Below are 19,676 nucleotides of genomic sequence, written 5' to 3'. Positions count from 1 at the left end.
CTTATCATCTTATTGCTTAAATCAAAGGAATCATGGAGATCCACCTTGCTTGTATTCTTTGAAATAAATCAGTCATTCCTTTCTGAATCCTTCTGGGCATAAGCCACAGGAAAACAAATTCTATACTTTTCTCTCATTTTATTTTCAAATCCTGGATCTACTAAGCTGTCATTACAGAAGTCTATGATGTTTGTTTCCTTCAGAGTAATGGTCCTTAATCATTCTGGGGTTACAGATGCTTTTGAAGAATCTGATAAAAGCCACTGACCACAATTCTTTATCTGAGAATAATGAAGCTGCTTCATCTAGTTCATATATTAGGATCTAAAAGGTTTATATTTTCAGAGGAACAAAGAACCAAATGTGACTGAATTATAGGCAGAAGTGGGAACTCAAAGCCTGCATGCAAATCAGGCAGAGAGGTGGAAGCTTCAGCCCACCTGCTTTGGAAAAACTCCATCCCACTTCCCTGGGTCTCAGTGCAATATGAGCCCTCAGCAAGCCCAGGCTGAATCTATCTGCCCACCTGGACGGAACCAGGAGCCAGCAGCACTACCCTCCTGGCTTACCTCATACTCGGAATGGCGTGGTAGCCCAATCGGAAGCGGAGTTTGCTGGACCCAGCAAAATCTACAATCACCTTTTCCCCCACAGTGTGCATATGCTTGAGGAGTTCAAGGTGTTCCCTGGTCACAGCCTTCAGACTGGAAATGGAGGTCCACGGTAAGACCAGCCAATGGTAACGGGCCTTTGGGTATTTATCCTTTATCACCACCACCTGCTCATCTTTGTAAACCTAGCAGAGGGACACAAGAGAAGGAAACAGACATCTACTAAGAATCTTCTGTGTGCCTGGTTGTTATATTCACTAAGTCACTTAATTCCCACAGTCTTGTGCAAACGGTTTTAATAGCCCGGTTTTGAGAGAGGAGAGCACTGAGATTCAGATAGGTTGAGTGTCTTGCACAAGTCATAGTTCCTAAGAGGGAAATCTAGGATTCCAACTCAGATCTGGTTGACTCCAGAGTCTGTTTTCAACCACCACACTACACAGAATACACAGAAGATGCACAGTACAAAACAGTTCCCAAGAATGTAATGTAAAATCTCTGTAGACATAAATTCAAAAGCATCCTTCTCCACTCCAACATGGCAGACTGTGTGACACGTACACGTGGGTTCCAGTGAGTCCTATTAGACCTGCCCCTTGTCAACAAGGAATGTAATTGAAGTGGGACTCAAAGGCTCCTCAAGGATGATGCCGGTTTTTTTTTTTTTTTTTTTTTTTGAGATGGAGTTTCGCTCTTGTTGCCCAGGCTGGAGTGCAATGGTGTGATCTCAGCTCACCGCAACCTCCACCTCCCGGATGCAAGTGATTCTCCTGCCTCAGCCTCTTGAGTAGCAGGGATTACAGGCATGCACCACCACACCCAGCTAATTTTTTGTATTTTTAGTAGAGACGGGGTTTCTCCATGTTGGTCAGGCTGATCTCGAACTCCTGACCTCAGGTGATCCTCCCGTCTCGGCCTCCCAAAGTGCTGGGATTACAGGGATGTCTGACTGTTAATGCCGGGGCAGCACAGTACTACTGTCACAGTGTATTATCTCTGATGCTCCCCTGAAAGGAACCATACTAAGGTTAATGCAACTTCCCTTAAAGTACCCAGAAGTTTAAAAGGCACAAGGCAGAGGGGATATTCATTTGAAGAACTTAGCTTTCTCTCCAAACAATTCCAGCTGCTACTTTATTGCCAATGTGAAAAGCCTCTTATTCTCACAGAACAGCCCAATAAAATGAATCTCATTCAGAAAGACTGATATCCTTTGATTTCATTTGTAATTAAGACCTCTGTGGAGTGGTCATTTACAACATGAAATGTACTGAAATTCCAAAATTGTATTCTGACCTGCATTTTGGGGTCCTGCATAGAAATCTTCAAGCCTTGACTCCAGTGGCCCAGGGATTCCTAAAAAAAAAAAAAAGGAGCAATGTAAATTACAAATGCCAATAATTAAATTTGGCAACAGTTAATACTGTGTGATAGCACAACTAAACTTGGAAATAAGCTTAATTTTTGAGAATTAAACAAGATTCACTTGACTCTACTTCACTCCATTGCCTTCCTATATTCTCTTTTTTTTTTTTTGAGACAAAGTCTCACTCTGTCTCACCCAAGCTGGAGTGCAGTGGCGTGATCACTGCAACCTCCGAAGTGATTCTCCTGCCTCAGCCTCCCAAGTAGCTGGGACTACAGGTGCCCACGACCACGCCCAGCTAACTTTTGTATTTTTTAGTAGAGATGGAGTTTCACCAGGTTGGCCAGGCTGGTCTTGAACTCCTCACCTCAGGTGATCCACTGGCCTCCACCTCCCCAAGTGCTGGGATTACAGGCGTGAGCCACCACACCCAACCCTGTATTCTTTTTTTTTTTTGAGATGGGGTTTCGCTCTTGTTGCCCAGGCTGGAGTACAATGGCGCAATCTCAGCTCACTGCAACCTCTGCCTCCCGGGTTCAAGGGATTCTCCTGCCCAGCCTCTGGAGTTGCTGGGATTATAGGCATGCACCACCACGCCCAGCTAATTTTGTATTTTTAGTAGAGACGAGGTTTTGCCACGTTGGTCAGGCTGGTCTCGAACTCCTGACCTCAGGTGATCTGCCCATCTCGGCCTCCCAAAGCACTGGGATTACAGGCATGAGCCAGCACACCCAGCCATTTTTTATTGTTGTTGTTGTTTTTTGAGATGGAGTCTCGCTCTGTCGCCCAGGCTGGAGTGCAGTGGTGCCATCTCAGCTCACTGCAACCTCCGCCTTCCAGGTTCAAGCAATCCTCCCGCCTCAGCCTCCCAAGTAGCTGGGATTACAAGCGTGTGTGTACCACCAGGCCCAGCTAATTTTTGTATTTTTAGTAGAGATGGAGTTTCACAATGTTGGCCAGGCAGGTCTCAAACTCCTGACCCTCAAGTGATCTGCCCACCTCGGCCTCCCAAAGCACTGAGATTACAGGCGTGAACCACTGCACCCAGCCAGCCTTCCTATATTCACAGCTGGCTGTTCTAAATGAAGGCGAGAAATGCCAGAGTATGAGTCATACCTTCTTTGCCCTCTCTCACTCCAGCTACAGCCTGACCAATTCTTCACTTTGACATCAGCATATGAATTACATGATCTATGAAAACCTTCTATAGATGCATAAATAACTGATCCACTTTAGTTGTTCAGTGTTAAGTACACACTGCCATTATTGTTCTACCTTCAGGTGGCTTACCTTGGGAATTTAAGAAAAAAGCACATAAAGGAACATTCATCCAAATGATTTTCACGCCACAAACAAGTGACTCTTTCATCATGGTTAATAACCCCTCACGCATTTCTGAACTTTACAGTGTACAAAACAATTAAGCAGTCATTATATTTCATTTCTTCTCCACATCATCTACCAATCACACTACCCTCACCTTTTTGATAGGTGCATCTTTTCCCTTCTTTAGGGGCACAGAGCATTGGCTAGGGTTGCTCCCAGGTTCCAGCCCTGTCCCAGGCTCAGCTTCCTGAGCAGCATCCCTTTCTATAGAATCACTGTTGCCTGATCTCTTCCTCTTCCTGTGTGTTTCCAGGCCAGGGTTCTTTGCCTCTTCCTCAAACTCTACAATATATGGATAAAGTTCATTCACCATGTGGAGAACCTGGCCAGGCTGCAGCTTCACCTCTTGGTCCTTCCCAATTACGACTGAGTCAATGCTGGTGGGATTGACTCCTACCTATGGAATAAACAATCAGAAAATAATTATAATAATAGCAACAGCACCTACAGTAAGATAGCCACTGCTATGTTAACCACTTACTATATGCCAAGCACCTTGCCTTATGTTCACCTATATTACTCCATCACTTCCATACATGACAGAGAAGCCTTCACTGGCTGGCACAGACACTCTAAAGTCAACAGCATAAGAAAATCATCGAGTATAAAATTCCAAGTTATAAATACACCTACCTGCTTTACCTTGACATATCCCTTGTTACACTCTGCTTTCAACTGTACTGAAAGAGATTGGAAAAAGTTAAACAGAAATGCAACAAAGAACCAGGCACTTGCTCCTATTTTCCCTAAAGAAAACAAGCTTCACTACAGGAGGCAGCTGAACAGATGTTTCCTTAAAGTCCTATTAGCAATCACCTGTTATTGCAGGTGGCTGGAGCTCCAAATCCTACCAATTTCTAAAGGTTTAAATCCTTCCATAAAATGTCCAACAGCGTACATACTCCCTTAGCTATTGCCAAGATCCCTATGAGGCAGCTTCAATTAATCCCCACAAGTTTCCCTATTCCAGAACCCCTGGCCTGCTCATGATCACAGACTCTGCCACCGGAAGAGAAGACCCATTTCTCCCAGCCTGGGCAGCATGGCAAAACCCCATCTCTACAAAAACAATACAGAAGTTAGCCAGGTGTGGTGGCACATGCCTGTAGTCCCAGCTACTTGGGAGACTGAGGTGGGAGAATCACTTGAGCCCCAGGAGGTGGAGGTTGCAGTGAGTCAAGATCGCACCACTACACTCCAGCCTGGGCAACAGAGTGAGACCCTGTCTCAGGAGGAAAAAAAAAAAAAAAGACCCATTTCTCACACAAACTCTTGACCAAGGATTAAATCAGGCTTCCACGATTATTTTGGAAAAACAACAACTATTAGATGCCTTTAAAAGATAAAACAGTAAAAGACACATTCCTGGAAAACAGAAACTCAGGTGGCTTTGGGTGGAAGGAGTGGAAAGAATGTTCTAGAAAGATGACTGCAGAGACAGAACAATCTGAGCATGTGTGAGAAGTGGTAACACTAAGCATTCCTGTTCTGATAAATGAACAAGGTATCTGGAGTTGAGACAGGGAGGAAAGAAGAACCACCACAGCTGCTCCCCAGAGAGGACAGGGTGCACATACATGCCCCTTCAGTTGCTGTTGTGAGGAAGGGAACAGAGAGAGAAGCAGCCACTGCTTCTGCATCTTGGGCCTACCCAGCTCAAGCATGGCTTTGTATCCCTCCACTTAGATTAACTCATATAGGAAAGATCATAATCAGTGCTGCAGATGCCAACTCTCTAAGTTCAGAACCCTTGGGAAAACTTGCTGTGGGGGGGGGTCACACTCCAGCCAGCAGTGTGCATGTTTACAGGAAAAAACAAGGTACATGGTAAGGATTTTTTTCTGAGGGCAAGGACTTTCATGTTATTAAACCCTAAGACAAGTGCTAGATGCCACTGTCCCATAATTCTCTGCGTGAAGCAATATGTAAAGGATGGCACTACCCCATTGCTTCTCAGAAAGACATGGTTTCACCTGTAGACTCCAGAGTTTACATCTTGCTGCCCATTGAGCAATGTCCCTTGGGAAAGGAGGGCAGGACTCAATTCCACCATCCCATGGTAACAGGATGAACTTGACTGCTCCCAACCCTCACCCACCCTGCCTTGAACATTATCACATTGGGAGGGCAGAATCAGGAATAAATAGGGCCCTGGTGTTGGCTAAAAGAGCTCAGTTCCTGAGCTGTATTTTTGGCAGACAATAGATTTTCCATCAAGATCACCCAGAAAATATGCATCTTTGGTTATCACTATCCCACATAACCATAGTAATCTCCACATTTCTATGACCAGTTACCTTGCTGTCGAGAACATTTCTTATCAGTGATCTTGGTCTCTGGGCCACGCCCAATCACAACTGCTTCCAAATGTGGAAGTCTGATTCGCTGGTGCCGGCTGTCCTGTCTCACCAACCAGCACACCCGCATCATCACTCTAAGGGACAAAACAAGAGAATCACTAGAAAAACAGATCCACTAGCACGAGTCCTCCAGGGCCACACCCGGTGCCACCACGCATGTGATTTACCAGCTGTTCATCTTGAGGCAAGTGATTCACCACCCTAGTCTCAATTTCCTCACCTATAAACCATGATAATGATGGGACTCAGGAGGCTGTTGTGAAAATTAAATGAGATAATGTGAGTAAGTATTTACCTCCCTGCCTGAATCATGCTAAGCAATCAAATATTTATTACACATTTATTTATTTATTTATTTTATTTATTTTGAGACAGAGTCGCACTGGCATGCAGTGCACTGGCATGCAGCGCACAGGCTGGCATGCAGTGGCGCAATCTCGGCTCACGGCAACCTCCACCTTCCGGGTTCAAGCAATTCTCCTGCCTCAGCCTCCTGAGTAGCTGGGATTACAGGCACCCGCCACCATACCTGGCTAATTTTTGTATTTTTAGTGGAGACAGGGTTTCACCATGTTGGCCAGGCTGGTCTCAAACTTCTAACCTCAGGTGATCCACCCACCTCTGCTTCCCAAAGTGCTGGGATTACAAGCATGAGCCATCACACCTGGCCTGTTACACATGTATTGATATGTGCTGGACATTAGGCTACATACTGAAAGTCAAAGGATGAATAAAACAGGGACATTGTCCCTGTCCTTGAGGAGGCTGGAGTGCAGTAGGACAGACAGAATCATATACCAATATTTACAATATAATGTGATAAACACTACAAGAAGAGAGTAACCAAATATGGCATTAGCCCAGTAAAAGGACTGACTGACTCTTGTGGAGAATATTTTAAAAGGCTTCACGAGGAAGGGATATTAATGTGCAGTTTTAAAGGATGAGAAGGAGTTTGCCTGCCAGAGAACTAAGGACATAAAAAAGATGTTCTCTAGTGCTTAGGTGTCTTTATGTGTCATAGGTTTTCCTTCCCTGTCATGACATACTGATGTTAGAACAATATATTTTACTCCCATCTGCCAGGAGACAGTCATAATAAATATGCAAATCTACAATTTCTTTCCTTTTTTTTTTTTTCTGAGACAGAGCTTCACTCTTGTTGCCCAGGCTGGAGTACAATGGCACAATCTTGGCTCACCGCAACCTCTGCCTCCTGGGTTCAAGCGATTCTCCTGCCTCAGCCTCCCGAGTAGCTGGGATAACGGACATGTGTCACCACAGTCAGCTAATTTTATATTTTTAGTAGAGATGGGGTTTCTCCATGTTGGTCAGTCTGGTCTCGACCTCCCAGCCTCAGGTGATCCACCTGCCTCGGCCTCCCAAAGTGCTGGGATTACAGGCGTGAGCCACTGCGCCCGGCCGCAAACCTACAATTTCTAAAGTGTGAATGTGGCAATTTTGTGCAATACACAACTTGCAAAACAATGGAAGTGCTGATATTCTTTTGAAAAACAACCCTTATGGCCATGTGGACTATCATTAAAACAGAAAGAGACAAGAAATTCAGAAGAGAGATGAGGCCTCAACAACGGCCGAAGCAAAGGGGATGGAGAGCAAGAAGAGCCAGGAGAAATCTGGAAGATATACTTAATTACTGATGACATTTGGGGAAGGACAAAGGAATAAAAGGACACACTGGCCAGGTGCGGTGTCTCAGGCCTGTAACCCCAGCACTTTGGGAGCCCAAGGCAGGCGGATCACGAGGTCAGGAGTTTGTGACCATCCTAGCCAACGTGGTAAAACCCTATCTCTACTAAAAATACAAAAATTATCCAGGCATGGTGGCAGGTGCCAGGTGTGGTGGCAGGTGCCTCCCACCTACTTGGGAGGCTGAGGCAGGAAAATTGCTTGAACCCAGGAGGCGGAGGTTGCAGTGAGCAGAGATCGCACCATTGTATTCCAGCCTAGGCAATAGAGCAAGGCTCCATCTCAAGAAAAAAAAAAAAAAGTGAGACACTCACCAAAGACTTCAAATTTGGAAGATGCCCATTAACAAAAATGAAAAATACATAAGGAGACATAATTTGGGGATAAAAAGGAAGGTGAAGAAAGAAGGACCAATTTCATATTGAAATGTAATTAGTTTAAGTTGCCTGTGGAAGATCCAAGACTCAAGCTGTGATATGTGGGTATGAAGCTCAAGAGAGGGGAATGGACTAAAAGCATATATTTGAGAGGCATCAACATGTCACAGAGGCTGAGGCAAAGAGAGAGGATGAGATCACCCAATGAGGTGAAACAGGGAATCATGGGCAGAGAGAGGATGCCTCTCTAGACTCCAGACTGTTATCAGTGCTCAAGCCTCTAACACGCCTCTCCTGGAAACCTGCCTACAGTCAAGGCAGCACGTATGCCCTCTGCACAAGTTTCATGTCCATAAGCAAAGAAAAAAGAAACCCGATTTTTAAAAATCAGTTTCATTACCATCTGCAAAGACAAGACACTGCAAGGCAAAGTGAGCAAATGACAGCTGAGGAGATGCAAATTCAAATGAATAAGATTAGTGCGAGTATATGAGCACTAAGGAGGTAAAAAGTCCTGTATTAGCCAGTACAGGCTTCCAGAAACCTCCTGGCTAGAAGCCAAGGGGACTGATAAAGAAGAAATGGAGTGGGAGGAGCCATTCCATTTTAAAAAGCACAAGTGACAACACAGATTTCGGCAATGGCAAGCCATAGGTCGGGGTAAAAGCAGACTTAGTTGGCTGAACCAGAGGAGCTGCCTCAGAGAGTCACAAAAAAAGACAGACGTGTTGAAAGAATACTAGGCTGAAAAGTTTACATTTGACATAATCAAGAGGAGACAACTGCCAGGTTTTGAGCTTCACAGTAAGATAAAACAACAGCATCCAAAGAACACTTAACAGCTGTGTGTAGGCAGTCTAGCATGGAGAAATCCAGAGTCAGAGATTAGTGAGGAGGCTGTTATTATAAAGTGGGCCAGAGAGGTCAAAAGGGCAGTTCAGCAAGTCTCTGTGAAGGAGCTGATGCAGGTGCATGAACAGTCAGCTATAAATCTAAAATCCTAAACCTGGAGCCTCAAATGATGACGGTGCTACGGGCAGGTCCCACTTTTAAATGCTATGCGTTCCAAGGGGCATCTGTTTGCACTTGCTGGAGCAAGTGAATGAGCAGGTAACAGACTGAGAAGTGGATTATGTCTTCACTAGGCATTGGGAAATATGTGGTGACTGACTACTCACAATGACAATAAGAGAAGCCAGAAGAGAACAGATTTCGAGAGTAGGGCAAGAGAGGAATCCAGTGAGCAGCAGAGCATGGCTGGCAGATGCAGGACAATAAGAACTACCCTTTCTGCCCTCCATCAATACAGATACTTTATTCCCCCAAAGTTCTCAAGTTATGGTGTTCCTTTTTACCACTTCCTGAGAAGCTGAAGTAGTGACTGCACAACGGTTATGTAACCAACCTCAAATAGTAACTTCACCCGTTTCAGCCTCCAATTCCAACTTTTAGGAATGGAGTGTTTTACAATATGGCAAGTGCAGAAGGATGAGTGTTCCTGAATCTTCAACCCAGTCCCTCCAGTAAAACTCCATAAACTGAAAACTATGACAGCAGAGGTCATGTCCATTTTCGCTTATCAATATATCTCTAGCACCTAATCTAACACTTGGCATACAGCGGGCATACAATAAATATTTACAAGTGAATTATCAAATGCTATTTACTCTCTGCATGAGAGTAATAATTATCCCAGTTTTCTTTCCTGCCTTCTCTCCCTTCCTCCTATGGCTCTTCTTACAACGGGATGCTGAGTGTTCCATCACTCAGTGTACGACGGGATGCTGAGTGTTCCATCACTCAGTGTACGACGGGATGCTGAGTGTTCCATCACTCAGTGTACGACGGGATGCTGAGTGTTCCATCACTCAGTGTACGACGGGATGCTGAGTGTTCCATCACTCAGTGTACGACGGGATGCTGAGTGTTCCATCACTCAGTGTACGACGGGATGCTGAGTGTTCCATCACTCAGTGTACGACGGGATGCTGAGTGTTCCATCACTCAGTGTACGACGGGATGCTGAGTGTTCCATCACTCAGTGTACGACGGGATGCTGAGTGTTCCATCACTCAGTGTACGACGGGATGCTGAGTGTTCCATCACTCAGTGTACGATGGAATGCTCTGTTCCTCTCTTTGGGCAATCCCATCCATTTTCACATCTAGGTGGATAAATCCCAATTCTCTATTTTCACCTCTATATCTTTTTTTTTTTTTTTTGAGACAGAGTTTTGCTGTTGCCCAGGCTGGAATGCAGTGGTGCAATCTCAGCTCACTGCAAACTCCACCTCATGGGTTCAAGCAATTCTCCTGCCTCAGCCTCCTAAGCAGCTGGGATTACAGGCGTGCATTACCACGCCTGACTACTTTTTGTATTTTTAATAGAGATGGGGTTTCACCATGTTGGCCAGGCTGGTCTCGAACTCCTGATGTCAGGCAATCCACCCGCCTCGGCCTCCCAAAGTGCTGGGATTACAGGCGTGAGCCACCACGCCCGGCCCAGCTCTATATCTTTCATTCTAGAGTTGAGGGGATTCGTCAGAAAGAAATTCTGATTATTCCTTAAAGAACTCAAGTGATCTGATAGACCACACAAGGCCAGAAATCAGGTAACCTCAAATAGTGCTGTCCAACAGAATTTTCTGCAACGATGGAAATGTTCTAAACCTGAGCTGTCCAATAAATTACCCACCACGTGACAATCGAGCATCTAAAATGTAGCTAGTACAACAGAGGAACTACATTTTTTACTTAATAGTTAAATAACTTCACGTGGCTGGGGGCTACCATAATATCCACCACAGTCCTGGAAACTTGCCCTGCCCTGATCCATCTCAAGTCCCTCAGGCCTGAAGTTAAGCTCATCATACTGTAAGTCCACAGTGCTTACGTATTTCACCTCCCGTTCCTCTTCACAGAACTAGTCACAGTTGCCCATCTCTCTCTCTCCTCTCTTCCCCAAGAAACACATACATACTGGCATACCTGCTTTGTGCTCTGCTCTATTACATTTGAAAGATATTGCATTTTTTACAAATTGACAGTTTGTGGCAAATCTGTGTCAAGCAAGACTTTCAGTGCCATTTTTCCAACAGCATGTGCTCACTTCATGTCTCTGTGTCACATTTTAGTAATTCTCACAACATTTCAAACTTTTTCATTATTATTATATCTGTTACAATGATCTGTGATCAGTGATCTTTGATCTTTGATGCTACTGGAAGAAAATGCCATCTAGGACTTTCACAGGTAGAGAGAAGTCAATGCCTGACTTCAAAGCTTCAAGGACAGGCTGTCTTGTTAGGGACTAATGCAGCGGGAGACTTTAAACTGAAGCCAATGCTCATTTACCATTTCAGAAATCCTAAGGCCCTTAAGAATTATACTCAGTCCACTCTGCCTGTGCTCTATAAATGGAACAACAAAGCCTGGACGACAGCACATCTGTTTACAGCATGACTGACTGAATATTTTAAGATCTCTGTTAAGAACTGCTGCTCATAAAAAAAAGATTCCTTTCAAAATATTGCTGCTCATTGACAATGCACCGAAGATCCCTGATGGAGATATATTATACAGGGAGACAAATACTGTCTTCGTGCCTGATAAAACAACATCCATTCTGCAGCCCATGGATCAAGGAGTAATTCTGACTTTCAAGTGTGATTAATTAAGAAATACATTTCATAAGGGTATAGCTGCTATCAACTGTGATTCTTCTGACGGACCTGGAAAAAGTAAATTGAAAACCTTCCAAAAAGGATTCAACCATTCTAGATGCCCTTAAGAACATCTGTAATTTATCGGAGTTGGTCAAAATATTAACATAAACAGGAGTTTGGAAGAAGTTGATTCCAACCCTTATGGATGACTTTGAGGGGTTCAAGACTTCAATGAAGGAAGTCACTCCCAATATAGCAGAAATAAAGAGAACTAAAATTATAAGTAGAACCCGAAGATGTGACTGAAATGCTGCAATCTCATGATTATACTTTAATGGATGAGGAGTTGCTTCTTATAGATGTGCAAAGAAAACGGTTTCTTGAGATGAAATCTATTCCTGATGAAGATGTTATGAACATTACTGAAACGCCAACAAAGGGCTGGGTGTTATGGCTCACACCTGTAATCCCAGCACTCTGGGAGGCCTAGGTGGGCAGATCACTTGAGGTCAGAAGTTCAAGACCAGCCTGGCCAACATGATAAAACCCTGTCTCTACTAAAAATACAAAAATTAGCCAGGTGTGGTGGCATGTGCCTGTAATCCCAGCTACTCGGGAGACTGAGGCACGAGAATCACTTGAACCCAGGAGATGGAGGTTGCTATGAGCCGAGATCATGCCACTGCACTCCAGCCTGTCTCTCCAAAAAAAACAAAAAAAGAGGTTGGGTGCAGTGGCTCACACCTGTAATCCCAGCACTTTGGGAGGCTGAAGCAGGCAGATCACAAGGTCAAGAGTTTGAGACCAGCCTGGCCAACAGAGTGAAACCCCATCTCTACTAAAAACACAAAAATTAGTCAGGTGTGGTGGCACGTACCTGTAGTCCCAGTACTTAGGAGGCTGAGGCAGGAGAATCACTTGAATCCAGGAGGCGGAGGCTGCAGTGAGCCAAGACCACTCCATTGCACTCCAGCCTGGGTGACAGAGTGAGACTCCGTCTCAAAAAAAAAAAAAAAAAGTCAACAGAGGACATAAACTTAGCTGATAAAGCAGTGGTAGGGTTTGAGAGGACTGATTCCGATTTTTGAAAAAAGTTACACTGTGGGTAAAATGCTATAAAAATCCATAAACTGGGCTCAAAAAAATAAATGGGACAAAAACAAAAAGGAAAAAAAATGCCATCAAACAGCATCACTTACTACAGAAAAACTTTTGTGAAAATCCATCGATGCAGCAAACTTTATTGTCTTATTTTAAGAAATTGCCACAGACAGGCTGGGTGCGGTGGCTCAAGCCTGTAATCCCAGAACTTTGGGAGGCCAAGGCGGGTGGATCACGAGGTCAGGAGATAGAGACCATCCTGGCTAACACGGTGAAACCCTGTCTCTACTAAAAATACAAAAAAATTAGCCGGGCGTGGTGGCGGGCACCTGTAGTCCCGGCTACTCGGGAGGCTGAGGCAGGAGAACGGTGTGAACCCGGGAGGCGGAACTTGCAGTGAGCCGAGATCGCACCACTGCACTCCAGCCTGGGCGACAGAGCGAGACTCCGTCTCAGAAAAAAAAAAAGAAATTGCCACAGACATCCAAACCTTCAGCAACCACGACCCTGATCAGTCGGCGGCCACCAATGTCAAGGCAAGACCCCCCCCTACATCAGCAAAAAGATCACAACTCATTGAAGGCTCAGGTGACTGTTAGCAATTTTTAGCAAAGTATTTTTAATTAAGGTATGTACATTGCTTGTTCAGCCATAATGCTATTGCACACTTAACAGACTACAGTATAGTATAAACATAACTTTTATATGCACTAAGAAACCAAAACATTCATATGTTCACTTTATTGCAGTTGTCTAGAACCAAACCCATGTCTCTGAGGTATGCCTGTATGTATACCCTTCAAGTATAATATACTGAACAGCATCTCCCAAATAAATCACTCTTTTTTTTTCTCTGAGACAGGGTCTCAATCTGTTGCCCAGACTGGGTGCAGGGCGTCATCACAGCTCACTGCAGCCTCAACTTCCTTGGGCTAAAGTGGTCCTCCAGCCTCAGCCTCTGGAGTAGCTGGGACTACAGACACACACCACCATACCTTGCTAATTTATTTTATTTTGAGATGGGGGTCTCACTATGTTGCCTACACTGGTCTGAAACTCCTGGCCTCAAGCAATCCTCCTGTCCTGACCTCCCAAAGTGCAGGGATTACAGGTAGGAGCCAGGCCTGGCCTAAGTCATTCTTAATATGGTCTCCTGGTATTCCTTTCTCCTAAAACCCAAATCCTATTTAACTTTCAAGCCTCACCGTCTCCCTAAGGCCTTCATTGAGCTGTCTTCTCTTCTCTACATCTTATTATTGTATGTGGTCAAACTACCTTCACAGTTCTCTGACTGTTTAATGTGGATGTAATTCTACTTTCCAAACAAGATTACAATCTCCCTGCTAACAGACTGCATCACTGCCTACGCATTCACAAAACAATGAGGAGGGGTCTCGGGAGATCACTGTCCTGGGCTAGGCCTGGTCTTTACTCCAGGATCCCCTGGTTTTCAGCACACCTTTATCAAGTGCATACTATGTGCTAGGCACTATGCTAAATGTCTTACTTACATGGTCTCATTTTAATACTCACAACTCCATTCTAAGAAGAGAAAATTCAGGATGAGAAGATAAGTAACATGTTCAAGTCACATAGCCAATATGTGCCAGAGCTACGATTTGAATTCCAAAGAATGGGTTCTTAACCACTGCATCATATAACTTTTGGCTTCACTCATTTGATCATTCAGTCAAAATTACTACACTCCTGTGTACCTTGTGCCATTCTAGTACTGGGAATAAAGAGATAATATATGAGCCCAGCCTTCAAAAAACTCAGCCTTAGCCAGGCATGGTGGCACATACCTGTAGTCCCTACTACTTGGGAGACTGAGGTGGAAGGATTGCTTGACCCTAGGGGTTCAAGTCCAGCTTGGGCAACACAGCAAGACCTCATCTAAAAAAAATAAATCTTGTGAAGGAGAGAAACACAGAAACAATTATATTAATAGTAGATGTGGTAAACATGATGACTGCTCTGTGCAAAGGGTGGAAGCACAATGCTAGAGTACCCAACCGAGATTGGGAGGAAGGAGGTGTCAGGAAAAAATTTCCTGGAGGAGGTGGACCTAAACTTTATAAATGAGTCCCATTTATAAACTGGGTTAATTAGGTGAAAAGGAGCAGACTAATTAGGTGAGGAGCAGGAGATGGAGAAAGGAAACAGGGAGAAGATTCCAAGCAAAGAGAACAACAAGGGCAAATACACAAAGAAGAAATAGCACAGTACCCATGAAGATGCCATTCAGTGTTGCTGGAACCTAAAGCATGAGGCAGAGAAGAGGCTGGAGATACAGGCAGGTTTCAGATCAGGCAGAGCCCTGGCTGAGAAGCTCAAACTTTAGAACTTTCAATAGATTTTGCAAGCCAGTAGACAATGAATGTTTGCTGAATGAATTAGAGAAAAGAATGGATGAATGCATGGACAGATCTTTAAAGATTAAGCAGGAATTTGATACAGACTTGTTTCCAAAGACCATCTGGGGGTGGAGGGGAGTAGTGTGGAGAAAAGGTATGGGGGAAGAGGCCTAGAAACAGGGAAATCAGTTAGAAGGTCATGATATTGCAGGTAAAGGGACAACAGTAGAGATGGAGAAGACTGCACAGATTTGAGAGATGTTTAGGGAGAAAACTATCAGGACTTAGTGATGAATGTGTTAAGAGTTAAGTCCAGGAAAGACACTGAGTTCAGTTTCAGTCATCTGAATTTGAAGTGTCTGTGGGACTTGCAGGCAGAGCTGTCCAGCAGGATAGTCAGAGGTGAGGGTAAAGCTCAGAGAGGTCTAAGCTGACAATTTCAATTTGGGAGCATGTAGGAGGTAGTTAAAACCAAGCCAGCTGATGGGTTCACTCAGGCAATGTGTACAGAATGAAAAGAACAGTTTTCATTCTGAATGCTGATAATATTATGTATCTGTATCCTAATCTGGATGGTGGTCACATAGGTATAATCATTTTATAAAAACTGGTCAAGCTTCACATCCACATGTATGTTTATTGCAGCACTATTAACAATAGCAAAGAGTTGGAACCAACCCAAATGCCCATCAATGATAGACTGGATAAAGAAAATGTGGTACATATATACCATGGAATATCATGCAGCCATAAAAAAGAATGAGTTCATGTCCTTTGCAGGGACATGGATGAAGCTGGAAACCATCATTCTCAGCAAACTAACACAGGAACAGAAAACCAAACACCACATGTTCTCACTCGTAAGTGGGAGTTGAACAATGAGAACACATGAGCAGAGGGAGGGGAACATCACACACTGGGGCCTGTCAGGGGGTGAGGGGCTAGGGGAGGGATAGCATTAGGAGAAATACCTAATGTAGATGACAGGTTGATGGGTGCAGCAAACCACTAATGGCACTTAGTATACACCTATGTAACAAACACGCACGTTCTGCACATGTATCCCAGAACTTAAAGTATAAAAAAAAAAAATGGTCAGGCTAAAAAAAAAAAAAGAACAGTTTTTCATTGTTCATATGCCAAAGTCACAAACAACAGAAACACCCAACATTTTAGGGAAGGAGGAAAATGACTACCCATAGCAGAAATGACTGGTAAGAAAGGCACATGGAGAACAGCTAGAATGTAAATTCCTTAAGAGAAAACAATTTATCTGTCTTGTTCATCTCTGTATCCCAATCAATACTTGTTGAATAAATCATCTGAGAGCACTGACATGTAAAGCAAAGAAGAAGGGAGTAAGAGGGATGACCAAGTTCCAAAAGCAGCAAAGAGATCCAGTAATAATTGAAAAATTTCTATCTGGTTTGATAATAGTCACTGGTGACCTTGGGGTGAAATTTCAGGGGAATGATGGGTCTGAGAGCTAGATACAGAAGGAAACAAAAGGTGAGGAAATGGAGGCAGAGTTCAGAATACTCACTAAAACAGTTTGGATATAAAGAGAAAGAAAGTTATTGGATGATAGCTAAAGTTAAAATGGATCACCAAGGACTTTTTCTTTCTTCGGCAAGGGGAAGTGTCAGAGATCTGAGAAACCTGGCCTTGTTTATACACGACTGGGAGACAGAAATGACAAATGGAAACAAGGTCTCATAAATGACAGCTTTAAATATCAGAAGCAAACATAAAGAAATTGCTTTGATTAGAGAAACAATTCATCCTCTGAGACAAAAGGAAAAGGGTATAAATCTTGATAACTTTAAAAGGGAAAGCAGAGGCAGAAATGTGAGGGAAAGCACATCTCATGACCCTAATTTTCTCCATAAAATAAAAGGTAACAAATAGGCCGGGTGCGGTGGCTCACGCCTGTAATTCCAGCACTTTGGGAGGCCGAGGCGGGCGGATTACGAGGTCAGGAGATCGAGACCATCCTGGCTAACACGGTGAAACCCCGTCTCTACTAAAAAATACAAAAAATTAGCCGGGCGTGGTGGTGGGCGCCTGTAGTCCCGAGCCAGGAGAATGGCGTGAACCCGGGAGGCGGAGCTTGCAGTGAGCCGAGATCGCGCCACTGCACTCCAGCCTGGGCGACAGAGAGAGACTCCGTCTCAAAAAAATATAAAAATAAAAATAAAAGGTAACAAAGAGTAGGTGTCTGGGAGCTTAACGGACAGTCGAAGAAAAACAATATAGAACAGTGACGAAGATCAAGGTCTCTGGATTGCCTGAATTCAAATATTGGTTCTACCACCTACTCGCTGTGTGACTTGAGGCAAGTTATTTAACCTCTCCAAGCCTTCATTCCCTCAAGTGTCAAGCGGTATGAACAATTGCTCTACACCATGGGGTTGTCACAAGACCTAAAGGACAAAGTATGTAAAGCTCAGTGTCTGATAAAAAGCATTCAACGCTATTATCACTCTTGTTAATAGCGAAGGTAGGGCAAGCAGGAGCTGTGAACATATAAAAAGATCATCTGAAAGCAATAACTGTGGCTGGGCACGGTGGCTCACGCCTGTAATCCCAACACTTTGGGAGGCCGAGGGGGGCGAATCACCTGAGGTCAGGAGTTTGAGACCATCCTGGCCAACATGGTGAAACCCCGTCTCTACTAAAAATACAAAAAATTAGCCAGGCGTCGTGGCACACACCTGTAATCCCAGCTACTTGGGAGGCTGAGGCAGGAGATCGCTTGAACCCGGGAGACGGAGGTTGCAGTGAGCCGAGCTCACGCCGTTGCTCTCCAGCCTGGGTAACAGAGTGAGACTCTGTCTCAAAAAAAAAAAAAAGAAAAGAAAAAGAAAAAAAGAAAGTAATAACTGTGTAACTAAGAAGAACGAGCACAAATCTGTATTGTCTCGCATATGAACAATCCCAAAAAGTTCCAAACCTAGACCACAGCAATTCCAAATAGAAATTTCATCCCTGCTTTGTTAAGCCACTATCACTGGTATGTATGGGGAAAGGCTTGCTTTTTTTTTTTTTTGAGACGGAGTTTCGCTCTTGGCATGCCCAGGCTGGAGTGCAATGGCGCGATCGCGGCTCACCACAAACTCCGCCTCCCGGGTTCAAGAACGTCTCCTGCCTCACCCTCCCGAGTAGCTGGGATTACAAGCATGCGCCACCACACCTGGCTAGTTTTGTATTTTTAGTAGAGACGGGGTTTCTCCATGTCGGTCAGGCTGGTCTCGAACTCCCAACCTCAGGTGATACGCCCGCCTCGGCCTCCCAAAGTGCTGGGATTACAGGCATGAGCTACCCCGCCCGGCCAAGGGCTGCTGCTTCTGGCATTCCCTACAAGGCCTGTTGAGGATGCTGCTAAGGTCCCTCAAGTGCCTTTCACGAAGCATTTCTGGCGGAAACGCTGTCCTTCCCGACAAGCTGGGCCGCCTCCTTGGTTGGACAGGGCCCACTCTCTAATATTTTTTCTGCTTGTGTTGCGACCAAGGTATATACAGGTGTCGGGAGCACAAGTGAACAAACGCAAAGTGGGTCGAACACCAACGGAAGCGCCCGCTGAAACAGCCCAAGGGAGTAGCAGGGGAGGACAGAGAAAGCAGCAGTGAGAGAAGCGAATGAAAGCAGCGTCATTCAAGGCACATCACTCAAGGGTAAGAGCAGCCTCGGCCGAACGCTCACCCGCGGCATTGAGCCCAGCCAGCAGAGGAGACAGGCTGACGACCGCCTTACCTCCAGACGTCGGTGACGGACAAATTTACATTACTCATCTGTGCCTCACCGCTTCCGGCGCTGCGGGATGACGTCAGAGGCCGGCTGTAACGCGGCCAGTAACGTCACCAGCACCTCTCTAACGGATTGGCTGAAAGAATCTTGCCCAGTTCCCAGATCAAAAAGCGTCCGCCCCAATTGGGTTCTCTCTGGGCCGTGGTCCAAGTGAGGATCCTGGCAGTTATGGCTGTGGGGACCAGCTCTCTCAGCATCTCTCTACCTGAGGGCCACTCGCCTGTCACTGCCTCACAGTCTCTGAATTGGGTGACATTTCAGACCCAATCCCTCTGTGGACGTTTCTAGGTGGCTGTGCAGCTTCTCGATACTCCATAAGGAGATGTTCACAACCTTTAAGGCTATCTCTCCTGCTGCAGACAACCTGCTGTAGCACTGCCACTTGCTTTTTAAACTACAGTCCGCTTTCTCCTTTGTGCAGGGAGGAAAGAATGGAGGGGTAAGAGGCAGGGAAACCTGTTAAGATTTTTGTAGTGCTGTCTACACTAAATGAACTGAGGGTCAATCCGGGAGAAAAAAAGCAGGATGCAGGGATAAGATGCGTGTACTGATTTTTTACAGCACTTCCAGAACGTTCCCTAAGAATCATATTGCAATTATTCAAAGGCATTTTGGCAGAAGGAACAATCCCTATCTCGGGGGTAAAAGTATAGTTTATAATTTTTCTCAAGTACAACACACTGGCAAAGATTCTTTGGTTGAATTAGGTTTCTGAATTTTCTGCTAGGCCCATCTGTGCACTTCCCTGTAAAATCCAGTTTTAGCACAGACCCTGGCTAAGTCAGTTTAGCAAGAACCACCACCACCACCCCGCCTTATGTGGTTATTCTCAATATCTGATCAGGTTCCTTATTCTCCACTATCCCCCAGATGATGTCTGATTACCTTGGCCTGTCTCCAGCAAGAATCCTGTTAGGTCTATTTAGCCAGAAACTCC

At 44.8% G+C, this 19,676-nt stretch overlaps 1 protein-coding gene across 16 annotated transcripts in view; it reads right to left on the bottom strand.

Annotated features, from left to right (window-relative positions):
* The window catches only part of APTX (aprataxin), a 30,215-nt gene extending 11,440 nt beyond the window's left edge, over window positions 1-18,775 (bottom strand). For 5 of the 16 annotated variants that reach the window (XR_010136433.1, XR_010136432.1, XM_054519764.2 and 2 more), the window contains exons 1-6: window positions 12,352-12,472; window positions 5,661-5,797; window positions 3,997-4,043; window positions 3,458-3,760; window positions 1,908-1,967; window positions 570-796 (exon numbers count right to left, since the gene is read on the bottom strand). Coding sequence is in view for 14 of the 16 variants with exons in the window: in XM_054519764.2 (XP_054375739.1) it covers window positions 570-796; window positions 1,908-1,967; window positions 3,458-3,760; window positions 3,997-4,043; window positions 5,661-5,797; window positions 12,352-12,437 (860 nt within the window). In the remaining 2 variants the exon portion in view is untranslated. Of the gene's footprint in view, window positions 1-569; window positions 797-1,907; window positions 1,968-3,457; window positions 3,761-3,996; window positions 4,044-5,660; window positions 5,798-5,890; window positions 5,985-12,351; window positions 12,473-14,380; window positions 14,472-18,634 lie in introns of those variants that run through there. The other 11 variants (XM_002819711.5, XM_002819706.5, XM_063713984.1 and 8 more) reach the window with 10 other exon arrangements.
* Between the last annotated feature and the right edge of the window lie 901 nt (window positions 18,776-19,676).

Source organism: Pongo abelii, chromosome 13 (assembly GCF_028885655.2).
Source record: "Pongo abelii isolate AG06213 chromosome 13, NHGRI_mPonAbe1-v2.0_pri, whole genome shotgun sequence".
NCBI lineage: Eukaryota > Metazoa > Chordata > Mammalia > Primates > Hominidae > Pongo > Pongo abelii.
The sequence above is the reverse complement of the archived record's forward strand: the minus strand, read 5'-3'. Positions and strand labels throughout refer to the sequence as shown.